The sequence below is a fragment of the Manis pentadactyla genome, chromosome 2 (genome assembly GCF_030020395.1).
Source record: "Manis pentadactyla isolate mManPen7 chromosome 2, mManPen7.hap1, whole genome shotgun sequence".
Classification (NCBI taxonomy): domain Eukaryota; kingdom Metazoa; phylum Chordata; class Mammalia; order Pholidota; family Manidae; genus Manis; species Manis pentadactyla.
In genome coordinates this window covers 132,974,328-132,986,807 of record NC_080020.1, presented here as the reverse complement: position 1 = coordinate 132,986,807, position 12,480 = coordinate 132,974,328, and the positions used below count along the sequence as shown (strand labels likewise).

General features: G+C 40.7%; 1 protein-coding gene across 6 annotated transcripts in view; it reads right to left on the bottom strand.

The window, feature by feature from the left end:
* CTNND2 (catenin delta 2) overlaps positions 1-12,480 on the bottom strand; it is a 947,950-nt gene that overhangs the window by 344,150 nt on the left and 591,320 nt on the right. For all 6 annotated transcript variants that reach the window (XM_036896685.2, XM_036896686.2, XM_036896687.2 and 3 more), the window contains 2 exons: positions 10,404-10,598; positions 234-489 (listed from right to left, as the gene is read on the bottom strand). In XM_036896685.2, the coding sequence (XP_036752580.2) occupies positions 234-489; positions 10,404-10,598 (451 nt within the window). The remainder of the gene's footprint in view (positions 1-233; positions 490-10,403; positions 10,599-12,480) is intronic.

The window sequence follows — 12,480 nt, the reverse complement described above, 5'->3', positions numbered from 1 at the left end:
ATTATCTGTATCATGTGCTGTGGAACCACTGAATATACTTGGGATCCAGGATCAATATACATACTCTAAATTAAAAAAAAAGATTATAAAGTCCAACCAAAGTTAACCCTTTAATACACAACTGGTGACATGAATGCAACAATGTTACATAAATGAAATAATGCCATGAAAATGCCTGGTTAGAAAACCTCTTCAGACATCATGGTAAAGAAAAGAGAAAGTTTTGTACCCACCTGGGATCTTTCTGAATGCTATCAATGGACGGGGATCTGGCCAAGGTGCCTTCGGGCGGGAGGGCAGGGCCGGATTTGCTGTATGGAGACTCAACAGAGGGACAGTACTGCAGCTGGCGGTAGGGGTCCACGTAATTGGAGGCTGGGCCGGCGGCGTAGCTGGCCCTCTGGAAGGTGGCCGCGCTGGCATTCGGTGGGCCATGCTGGCTGCCTGTGCGCTGCAAGGGGACGGAGTTGACACCAGGGGAAGATGGGGCTAGGACAGGAAAGTAGGGACAAAGTAAAAAATTGAGGACCTGCTCACAAAAATGGTTAACTGGGTCTAGGCAGGGGGGACATTACACACATAAAAAAGAAAAAAGAAAGGTTTGGAAGAACAAAAAAAAATAGTAATCTGTCATATTTGATCCATTCAATGTCATCCAGTAAAATGATAATTAGCATGCTATTTCAAAAATAGACCTTTCAGCTACAGGGGAAAATGCATCTGTGTGTGCTTACGATTATCTGTTGGTAAGAGAAGGTTTATAAATCTGAAACATAAACTGCAACATTAAAACACAGAAGGAATGTAAGGAATATTTTCTAAGGAATCATGGACAGTTAGCTTTTTATTGTTCAAGTTGAGGGAAGTCCGAAAGTGTTCATTCAGGTGATATTACATTAACTTTATTTGAGGTGTAAAGCAAATTTAGTATATAGTGAATTTTCCTGAATGAAAGAAAACAGGGAAAAGTGAGAGGGGGTGCATGCCCAGGGCCACTGGAGGTGGGGCTCATATTTCCATAATCAGAGCCTTCAATAAGCAGGACTGGACTAGTTCCTATAAAGAAACTCCCAAAAGATTTTTATATGCCTCTTTTTCACCTAAAGCTGTCCTAGTAACAAAAAAATCTGGTGAAGGGTAGATGCGTGAGAGAAGGTGAAGAACAGCTCAATCGCAACAGAGAGAAAACAACCAGCTGGCTTGGCTTTTCTAGAAGTGTTTGCATCTTTCCAAATGTCTGAACTGTTCTGAAAAGATTCTACACCCGTTACTAAAACAAGTTTGATTATTTCCAAAGAGAATTTCAATTTTTTGTTTCCTTCCTGGATTCTTTTAATTCATTTTGTGTCATTTTTTTTTTATCTGGTTCTCAAAAATATTTAACATCTAAGTTATAGTTGACATATACAATGAAAATAGCATCTTTCACACTAATAGAATGTGACCACTTCCTTGGCTGCAATAGCTGTTAGCCAGAATCGATCTTAGCACATTTACTTTCTGGCATTGTAGATCAGAACATACCCAAAATATAGCCAGTGTCTAGATAGGAGCATTTATACAACTGGGGGCTCTAAATTCTAAATGGAATGAGGCTCCAGTTACAAACCATACCTGACAGCTCTGATCTCTTGAGTGCTTTTTAGTGGATGATGACAAAACTTCATTCATCCTCTCTCACATCAGGGCACATATGCCAAATCCCACCCGAGAAAAATCTCATCACATTGAGAAAAATCATGTCAGTTGTTCAAAGAAGTGAAGGAAATCGTGTATTAAAAAGACAAAGGAGTTGCAAAGTGAACAGGAGGAATACATTCTAATCCCAAGCACTGATTTTTAATGACGAATTCAGGGCTTCTCATTTTCAGTGGACTTTCAATGCTTGACCTTTTAATAACCAACATTCAGAGAACAGGCACTACAACATGTTAAAAAGCAGAAAAATGTCTTAGGAAAAACTTTCTAAACTTAAAGTGTATATATTCTCTGAGAAGCAGCAGTCTTGAAATGTTGAGGACTGCCCTGCTGATTGGATGAAGTTTCAAAATGATCAGATTCAACTAATAAACATGAAGGTCACAACCAGAAAAATCTGTCTTATGTCTTTATGCAATCTCTGGAAAGATTTATATTTTCTCCAAAATATTACAAGCATGTCTAATTAAAATCTATGTTTCCAGAATTTGTGAATATGTGCTTTATATTATGGTGATATGATAAGAGTTTAAAGTTTAGGCCAGGCATGACTTTGTTCTGGAAGAACAATGTATAGGGGGAAACAAAATTTCATTTTCTAGGAGAGCTGTGATAAGCCAGCCAGCAAATCAAGGGCAAAAAGGGAAAACCAAGTATGCCTGACATTTTCCAGATAAATGCTTTTGTTCATTCAGGAAACGAAATCTCTGCACTTAAGCTTGTCGAAAATGGTTACTAATATCAAAAGAGGAATCATTTTCTATGTCAACATATTCATTATTGATACAGTAAGTACAATGGGTAATAGGAAAGGAGGGTGTAATGGCAGAGATCAGGAAATAATACTGAAATCTAAAAAAAAAGAAAAAAACTTGTTAAAGAAATAAAAATAGGTCAGGTGAACAACCTAATATGCCAAAAATCTCTCAAAGGACCATAAATTACAAGAGGATATGATGAGTTTAATAAAAAAAAACACTCCCAGTGGCAGACAAAAAATTATGAGGACTGTATGGGAGATTGGGTCATATGTGAAAATCGGGTGTGAAATGCAGTTAATTAAGCAGAAAGAGGAAGGGATTATCACTGTATATGAGTGGGGGGAAAAGGTGGAGAAAAATCCAGGAGTAAGACCAGGCTTGTATTTGTACTTCACTTGGGCATTTTGGGTTAATGTTACGAAATTCATTCAGAGCTTGGCTTCCGAAGTTAGAGAAATGAGTTCGTATCTGGGCCTTTTGGTCAATTCTTGGAATTGGACAAGTCAGTGAGATTTCTAAGCTCCAGCTTCCTGATTGTAGAATGAAGAGAACAAAATGGCCTCCTGGGATCATTGTTTGCTTTATATGCACAAAAAGGATTAAATATCAAATATGTAGAAAATACTAAACAAATGAACTATTGTAATAATGGTTATTATTACCATGAACAATGTTGAAATCAACTGACATTAGAAAAAGAGACTGCATGGATTGCACTGGGGTGAACCCCTGGGGGCCACTGTGTGTCAGACCTTACAGCCTCTGTAAGTGCTGTTTGTGCAGACCCAGTGTTCCTCACAGCTCTGTAAGACAGTAAACATGTCATTCTCACTTTACACATGGGAAAGTGAGGCACAGAGAGATCTGTAACTTGCCCGAGTTTGCCTGATAACTAGGAGAGAAGGAATTCAAACTTGTATTCTGCTTCTGGAGTTAATGCTTCTAACCACCACTGCAAAGTAGGCCTGGCTGGAACTTCAAAAATGTGTATTACTGTTACCTAACACAGTGAGAAAACTCAGGAAAATGATGACAGGCCTAAAATTGAGGGAAATGCCTGCTAAAGGTACAGAGAAGGGATGGGGTTTATCATAGGAACTAACAACCTGAAGATTATATGGAAAAAATTATTATGAATTGGTGTATTAACTAATGTACACCATTTCTCATTAACTTGAATTGATTGAGACATGTGGAAAAATATACAGAAACATTCTTCATGCAGAAAAATCTAACTTTGGTTGCCTCTACAAAAATCAAAGAATAGGGATATGCACAGTTCTCTTAATTTTACTGTAAAGTGCTTAGAGAATTGGTCTTATCAGTGACATCAGTATATGTAAAGAAAAAAGAGTGTGGAGCATTGACTTGAAATCTAAGATGAGTAAACAGCTTTCAGAAAGATCACATTAAAAAATCACAGTCACATGTGTGGCATTTGGCCAACAGTCCTTCAGTAGTATCCTTCCTGATTCCCTAATTTAAACTTTTTTTAGGTCACAATAAATAGGAGGCCTGGTGAGAAATTCTAAACATGAAACTGAAATTCAGAATGGTACCTCCAAATCGAAATGAATCCAAGGCTGATCAATGCAATGAAAATAATGTAAAATAGCAATGCCAATGGGAGAAAAATACATTATATTAAAGGGTAGGTTGTGTAATCATACCAAAGAAAGTGTGTGAGAACCTAACAGGTCGCAAACTAATCATCAATAATGTAACAATGCAATGTCTTATATATTTTCTTAAAGTGTGACACAAAAAATGACTTCAACACATAAAGATGACATTCTCTCTTCTTGCCCTACCTGTTCAGACCTTGGTGTGGCTTATGCAAACCTTTGTTCTCCATTAGGACAGGTAAGCTTGTACTGATCACAGTATTAAAAGACTTGCCTTTAACACATTTTTTCCCTTAATTTTTGTCTTGCTATATTTTTTTTCTCTTACTTGAGTTTCAGAGCTCAGTTGACCAATCACCCATCCTGCCAGGACTATTCTATTCAACTGCAGCTTCTCATAGCAAACACTGGGGCGCAAGTCGCCTCATCAGCTCTTCAAACATCCCTCTCTTCCCACCTGCTCTGCAAACAGCCCCTCCCACCTCATAAGCTCTTAGAAGTCCATGAACTGTATGCTGGTCTCTTTGGGGAGATTTTAAAAGCAGCCTCTTCGGCAGCTGCCTTGATACTTCACCCGACATCTATGCTGTTCATGAAATTATCTATTTTCCATTGAGCTACACAAATTAAAGTCTAGCGTGTGAAGTGAACAAAAAACAGAGACCTGTTTTATGTGCTATGTTTGTTTGAAATAAGGGGAGAGGGATTCTTTTAACCAAATCAGACAGTCTACCTTGATGATGATAGATGGTTACAGGCATTATTTACTGACAATGGAAAAAAGGAGAATGGAATATAATGTAAGAATATGGCACATAAAGAAACTTCGTTGGGGGGACTATAAAGTGGGGTTCAACAAAAGGAAGAAAAGTCATTTCTTTTTGGTTTTATATTATCTTTGATGTATTTACATACACAGACATATCAAAACATAAAACACATTTACACATGTTAAATAAATACAAAGTAAGCATATGATAAGCCAACTACATAATACTCTCTCTGCAAGAGGGCTTAGGTGACAATGGGTACAGGGACAGGGTCTACACACTCTTAAAGAGTTCAATGCTATTATTTTAGGGGTGGGGAACCCGTAGTGGCCAGTCCACTATATTCCCAACAGGATTACCATTTAGGCCTGGATTGTAAAGGTCTCTCCGTTTCCTGTGCCAGGTGCACCATGGTGCAACCAGCTGATGCAAGCTAATCTCAACAGAAAAATATTCAAGGGTAAATTTAACATAATCTTTTATCTTCCTACCTTATTGTCTTTGTGGGAAAAGGCATTTAATGCAGGGTTTTGTTAGTGCTTATTAGTGTTGATTATGGTTAGTAGTGATGTTTCTGAATTTCATCCATGAACTGACTGTTCTACTAGCAAACACTGTCTTACTTCACCTGTAATTAGGGTTTTTATTTACACCACTTTAGGTGAACTGAATATAGGTAAGCATCTGGAGTCTCTTGTTGATTTTAAAATAATATTTACCACCAGTCTCATTAAAAATTTCCATTTGGGAAATAATGTGTCCTTGACTTTTTTAGGCTTGAAAAAGGTAAAAATGTTATCCAAGAGATTATTACAGAGGGTCTAATCTGACTTGCTCTAATGGGAAACAATCACTTTAACAGTTTAAAGTAACAGCATTTAAGAAATAATAAACTGCTACTATTCCACATTTCTAGTTTAATGATTTTAATTGAAAATGTTATTTACATATTATTGAAGAGAATAAAATTTTATGAATATGAAGGTTCTTTGTAATCCATTTGTAGCTTTATTAAGTGCTGGCTGTTATTGTAGGAAGTTCCAGGTTTTAAAAGCACTTGCTCCACACATGCAACTATTTTTACCTCATTTCTTTTTTGTTTTATGTTGTAATATTTGTCAACCTCATAAAGATATTTAGCAGATTTTCTCCTGACAATGTACCTATGATAATTCATTCTTTATTACAAGCTGACATATTGCTCACAGAAAGCTTGTTTTCTCCACTCACTTAGAATCACATTTATCCAGAAGGAAATTCATGTCACTATCGTTGAGCAGACATTGGCCATTTTCACTAGTTTAGAAAGAAATCTTTGGGGGTTGTCAAAGTCAAGCGCTGGTGTTAATCAAATGACTGATAAGGTGACAGTCATTGATATGTCTGAGTTTTAAATAAAAATTTGTGTTATTTATTTAATAGGCTTTACCATTAGCAAATTCGTGGGGATCACATATTTCTCATCTGACTGCATTCCTTACTGTGGAACCTCTGGTTTTGAGCAGACTTAGCCCAGATGAAAGGTATGTTTTATTTAAACAGACATCCTAGTTAAAACTGTGTTTCTTTAAGTTAGCATCATGATAGGAAGTCAAGCCTCAGATGTGGGGTTGATCATCCTGTAAATGCAGGTGGGGAGATTCATGCCACCAACACAAGCACTGACCTGCCTTTTCTGCTGCAGTTCAGACAATTCCACATCCTTGGCCCAGGGAAGAGCACTGACACCCACGCTTGCTCTCTCCTAGCCTCTCATTTACTAGCCCCACGGAAAGGAGCGGCTGCCCTGTCTGGTGAGAGGGACCTCTCTGGGGAGCCCTGTGGAGCTGCCTCCAGTCTCAGTTCTGTCCGAAAGCACGAGGGCAGCTGCTCCACTCTCCACCTCCCTGCTAAGTGCATATCTGGCCCAGGAAGGCTGGCCCGGTGCTTGGAGCCCAATCCCTTCTGCTGGGACTGGCAGAGACGTTCTCTGGTGTGCCATGGCTGACTGGGTGTCTGCTAGGCTAAAATCCTGCTGACTTCCTTGTGGGTAGTGACCTTTTCTGTATGTTTCAGCAGCCACAGCCTGGAGCACAAGAGGGTGAGGAGTGGGCTTTGTGCATCCAGATCCATTAACATGTATGTACATGTATACACACGCAAGCACGTAAGGTCACTTGATGGTTGGTAGCTCTTTGGTTTAAGAAAGCCTGGAGGCCCTGTTTTGTACCCAGTAATAGGCTGTGGTCCTCATGTGAGTGGGTGTCTGAGATTTAAACTAGTCTTCCTAACAGAGTAACAGGGGTGAGTGACGATGGCAGCTGAGGACACGAAGGAAGGCCAAGGGGAGGGACGGAAAAAGATGGTGGTAGGTTGAGCCCACGGGGAAGAGCTACAGAGAAATCCCCTTTGGTGGGAATTAGGGAGCTTTGACACGTCTCATCTTCACTGTGCACAGGTGTTCCTGGCCTCTGTGCAGTCACCTCCCTGTGTCTCTCTCCGTTCTGGGATGGTCTCTTACTCAGGGTAGTTCCTGGCATTTGGGGTGAGGGAGGCTCAGGGGTGGAGTCAGCATGGGGTTGTGCAGCGCTGGGACAAGGGAGTGGCCACAGAGCCGGAGGAGCGCTCGGGAGCCCAGGCTGGTAGCTGGAATAGCTGCAGCACTGGACAGCCCAGGGGGCCACGGATAGAGGCACACATGTCCCCAGGGCCCTGTCACTTAAGGGCAGAATAAAACTGGGTGTTCAAGTCACCTCAGCCACTGACATCAGCCAAAAGCCAGTGGCCCCCAAATATTCCAAACCTAACAGGCCTTGTAAGAACCTGCTGTCTTTTTGCAAGGACTTAGGGTGTTTTCCCAGGCCCTCCGAGGGGTCTGCACCAGTGGTCTCCGGGGTAGAGTGGGTGCAACACAGCAGGTGTGGAAAATGGCCTCCTGGGTATGGGAGAGCAATCCTAGAATATTTCTTTATATCAACTTGTAATCTTGACTTTTAAGAGACATAGTTTAATAATATTGTATCATATGCACATCATTTATAACCAAAAGATATATACCCATATTAAAGGCATTTTCTCAAACATGGGGGTTCTGATAGAGACAGGTCCTTGAACTGTGGGGTTAGGTTAGAGAGTGCAAGGATTTGAAATGAAATGAATTAAGAGTAGAAATAGGGTGGGTGCAAGGGTGAGAGAGCTTGTGGCTTTATGCTTAGGAGCTGGAGAGACATAGCTTCTCCCCACCTGCCATCCCAAGAGACCATGCACGCACTTCTGGAAATTTCTATAGTGTTGTATAAATCAACATATTTCCTCAGAAGTGCCTCTGGTTCAAAGGTGCAGGCTGGGATGGGTTCCTGGGCATCTGGATGTCATGACCGCTGAGGTTGCTGGGCCACAGATTACTGCTACTGGGAAAAGCCCTGGCAGACAGGTTTTCCCCTCTGAAGGGCTCCAAGGCCCTGCTTCCTTGCCTCATAGGAGGAAAGGAAGAAAAACAGTCATTCATTCAGCACAGCTGTCCACTGATGGCACAGAGCAGTTTCTGTAGAGGGACAGACAGTAAATATTCTCAGTGTTCTCAACCATATGGTCTCCGTTTCACAGCTCCACAACTCAGTGTAGCTGGTACTAGGTGAAAGGGTGGGGCTGCATTCCAATAACTTAAGGACACTGAACTTTGGATTTCATATAATTTTTACATATCACATACTATCTTTTGATTGTAAATGACTTAAAAATGTAAATCATTCTAAGCTCATGAGCACTTACTGAGACAAGGTGGCCAGTTAGCCTGAGCCCAGGAGCCATAGTTTAATGATAACACTAGGGTTTTTTTTTTAATGTGAACACCTTCCCCTGTCTTTAACATAGATAACTTTTTAATTTTATTGTAGCTATTTTTTTTTTCATTAACCCCCCAGGAGTTTTTTCAACACACGCTATGAATATGAATAGAGAACAAAGAATCAATATTACCCATATTTGTTGTGAATTTTATTCAAATTAGATATTGAGTGTCACTGAGGTTATCTTCATTTTTTATAAGGGGCACATGGAAATAAAGTCATCTTTGTTAATAACATGCAACAGACTAAATACAAAAATAGCTCAACCTCAGGCAGGTGTAGACCCCTCAGGCCAAAAGTGAGAGAAACTGACAGAAGACAAAAGGGGTATTCTCTTTCCAAGATGTGTATTATGGCCATGGGATGGCATTTACTAGGTCAAAAACAAAATAAGGAGTATTTTGAGCCCTTCCTCCTATGATGCAGTGAAATACTGAAATGTGAATATTGATAATCAACTATGAAAGCAACTTAGCTTGCCTGGATTTCAAAAGGTATAATTTGGTATCATAATGCAGTTTAATGAAATTGCTATGCTATACACTCTGTGATAACTGGAAGCTACACCTGTCTGAGGATGTGAGGTTCTGCTTGCCCAGTGGGGCCCAGAGGTCTGGCTCTGCCATGCCCCAGACCCTGTGCAGGGCGACGTGCTTCATTAGGAGTGATGGATGGAGCGCTCTGCCTGCAAACCAGCAGCATGGCATTTTCTGAGTTGACTCAGCACGTGAGGCTTTATAGGAAGTACAATTCTCAACATTTTCTTAATTATATCAATTAGACAGATCAGGGTTCTCTAGCCCATTTAATCATGACTTTTGACTAGTTATTTTGCAGATGGCTACATATTTTGGAAAACACTTGTCTTTCTTCATTTGGCCTATGGTTGTGTTCATTTCAAAAAATATATATATATACACATATTCACACAGGAGAGCTACGCAACTAACTAAGCCACATGCAATTGCCAATCTCCAACTTTCTGTAAGGTTGAAGGCACTGGGGGGAGGGGTAAGCACGTCAGACACTGATGACGTGCCAAAGTCCCCGGCTGCTGCCCCCTCCCAACCTAAAGAATGTGCCTTAAGCTAGCCAATCCTCGCACCGCTGTAAATCTAAGCTCTGCCTCCCCCTACCTTCTTTAAAAACTTGCTTCCTGCCCTGCTGAGTGTGACTTCCCTGGCCTGTGATAGCCAGACCGTGGAACATCACCCGGGAATTTGCGTTCAAATAAACTACCTGGCCCTTTGTTGCCTCTCTTTGCCTGCTTATTTTGGCTAGAATTTATCTTACACTTTCAAATAACAATTTCATGTGATTCAACCTAATAATGTATATGAAGTAAATTCTCAGTTTGCCTTACAAAATACCTTACACTTTTAGTAAATATGTTTTTCCCTCACCAAGCTTGCCCAGTAGGTAGACTATATCATTAAAGACCACTTACCAGTATTAGGCATAATGCCTTTTATGTCCTACATAGGAACTGTGCATTCTTGGAGTACTTATATTCATTAAATACATTAATAATGATGTCCAAAATCAGCCTACAACTGCCACTGAAGATCTTTCATTTACAATACACCCAGGTGGCTAAACTGGAGTCCTATTTGGTTTCTCCCATCATCATTAAACCCGCACCCAAACCCACACCTACACATACATACCCCTCTTCCACCCTCCCAAGCAGGCCCACCCCACTATGGGGCCTTGTGTACACACCTGTGCTTGTGCGGTAGGTGCCCGTGTGTGCTGGCGGTAGAGGGTCCCCCTGGCTCTGGCTGAGACTCCTCATAGGGGGCTTCTGATAGACACGGTCTTCATAAATGGGGTCTATGTGGTGCTCTGGGGACTGCAGGGCCCGCAGCTCTGGGCCCAGGTGGCCGTGTTGACTGCTGTATGAGGCCCGGGACCCAGCTGAAACAAATTAATAGGAGACATTAAGACCTGACCAGTATTCAAATGGAACTTGTTTTTTTCAAAGACATATTCAAATTTTTCTTTCAAAGGCATACCCACATTTCAACAGAAAGCTTGAAATCTGCAGAATATCAAATGAGTAACGTGAAATGGCAGCAATATGTCAAGCTAATCAGCTTATCAGCATCACCCAGCTGCCTTGCTTTGCTCCCAAATCTTATCTCCCTATAGGGATGATAATGATTCTGAGATAAGTCCACTCAGAACAGGGCTAGGGAAACATCATTTTTTCTCAGCCTAATGAATGAATGTTCCTGGCTTCCTCACTGTCAGGCAAATGTAAGTCAAACTCATGGTCCTTCCGCTTTATATTTTGCAACAGAAAGTATTATTTAAAATGATGAGCAAATAAATAAGCCATGATGGCAAGCCCTCTTGATGTGGAAAGGTGAACCAGAATATGTTCTCATCAGCAGTTTTCTCCTGGACAACCAAGGAACCAAAATGTTAGGACTCAGAATAGCTTAAATCCCTGAGAGAAGCAGATTTTAAAGGATAAGGTTTTCAAGGTACATTCTCCTCCATTCTAGCCCTCTGAATTGAAGCATCCACATTTAGTCTATCTTCCTCTGAAAAAAGTACAAACGGTTGTCACTATGTAGCTTACTTCATAAATTGAGGCTACACATCACTCCCCTTGTAGCACGTGTAAATCCTTGTTTGTGTCTTTTTGTTGCATTGTATGGGAAGAGGTGTTGCTCTGAAGCGATGCTGTGGACCAGGGAACCTCTGTTCATAAGGAAACAGAGTTTCATGAGGGCTGAGAGGATGACTTGACACAAAGACATCTAGAGCTGATTTGCCCAAGGTGCAGTCAGAATCACAGAAACAGAGAGCCAGGGAATTATCTCCACTGCGGCGAAGAGGGGGTTGGACTCCTCAGGACAGCAAAAGGCAAGGGGCCATCAAGGAGAGGTGGTTATCTAATGATGGTGAGGAGAGAACACACTCAGGAACCAAATGAGGTGATGGCTGATTTTAGGAAAGACCCTTTAGCTAAGTTTCCAAAGCCAACACTCACATGGCACACTAGGATTTAACTGCCAACTTTGAAAAGCCCAAAATTCAGAGCTCTCTACTCCAGCCTAAAGCAACAGGGTGTAGGAATTGCCTGATTTCGGTGGTATTTGTGGACAGTCTGCCTCTGTTCTGCTGGTCCCGGCTGCCACCGATGGCCATTTTTAGCCAAAGTCTCCAATGCTCAATGACTGTTCTGCATCTTCAAGCTCATGTAACCCCATGGACTTTAATATTCTCATCCAGTACATTTGAGCAAAAACCCACTCAAAAGTTTTAAACTGCCAACAGATAAATGTTTCACTGGTTTATTTTACAGAGGCTTCTCAAATATAAATACAGAAAGCAGAGAATTTCTGAGTGACTAAAGCAGAACATACTTTGTAGAAATGCATATAGATGCAATAAAACTATACGTATTTTTACAAAAATCACTGAGTGTTTTGAGGAAAGGGGAGGAATTGGGCAGAAGAGTCCCCTACCCTTGCTAGTAATTAAATAAATTCTTATTTAGATGGTGTTTGGATGAATGATAGATGCAAAATAACTGTTTTGCATAATTAGGTTCATTGCATCTGATTTATCAAATGCCAACATCATACTGAATATTATCTTGTGCTCAGATTTTCCAGGAATATATTTAAGTATGATACACCTTGAGTTTCTGCTATCAATTCTTACTTCTGGAGGTTTTTGGTAATATTGCCAAGGACTTATGAGGGTAAAAACAAGGAAATCGTCATTACCTCCAAATGTTGTGCTGTTAAACATAAGTTACCCATCTCTGGTAGATTTAGAGTTG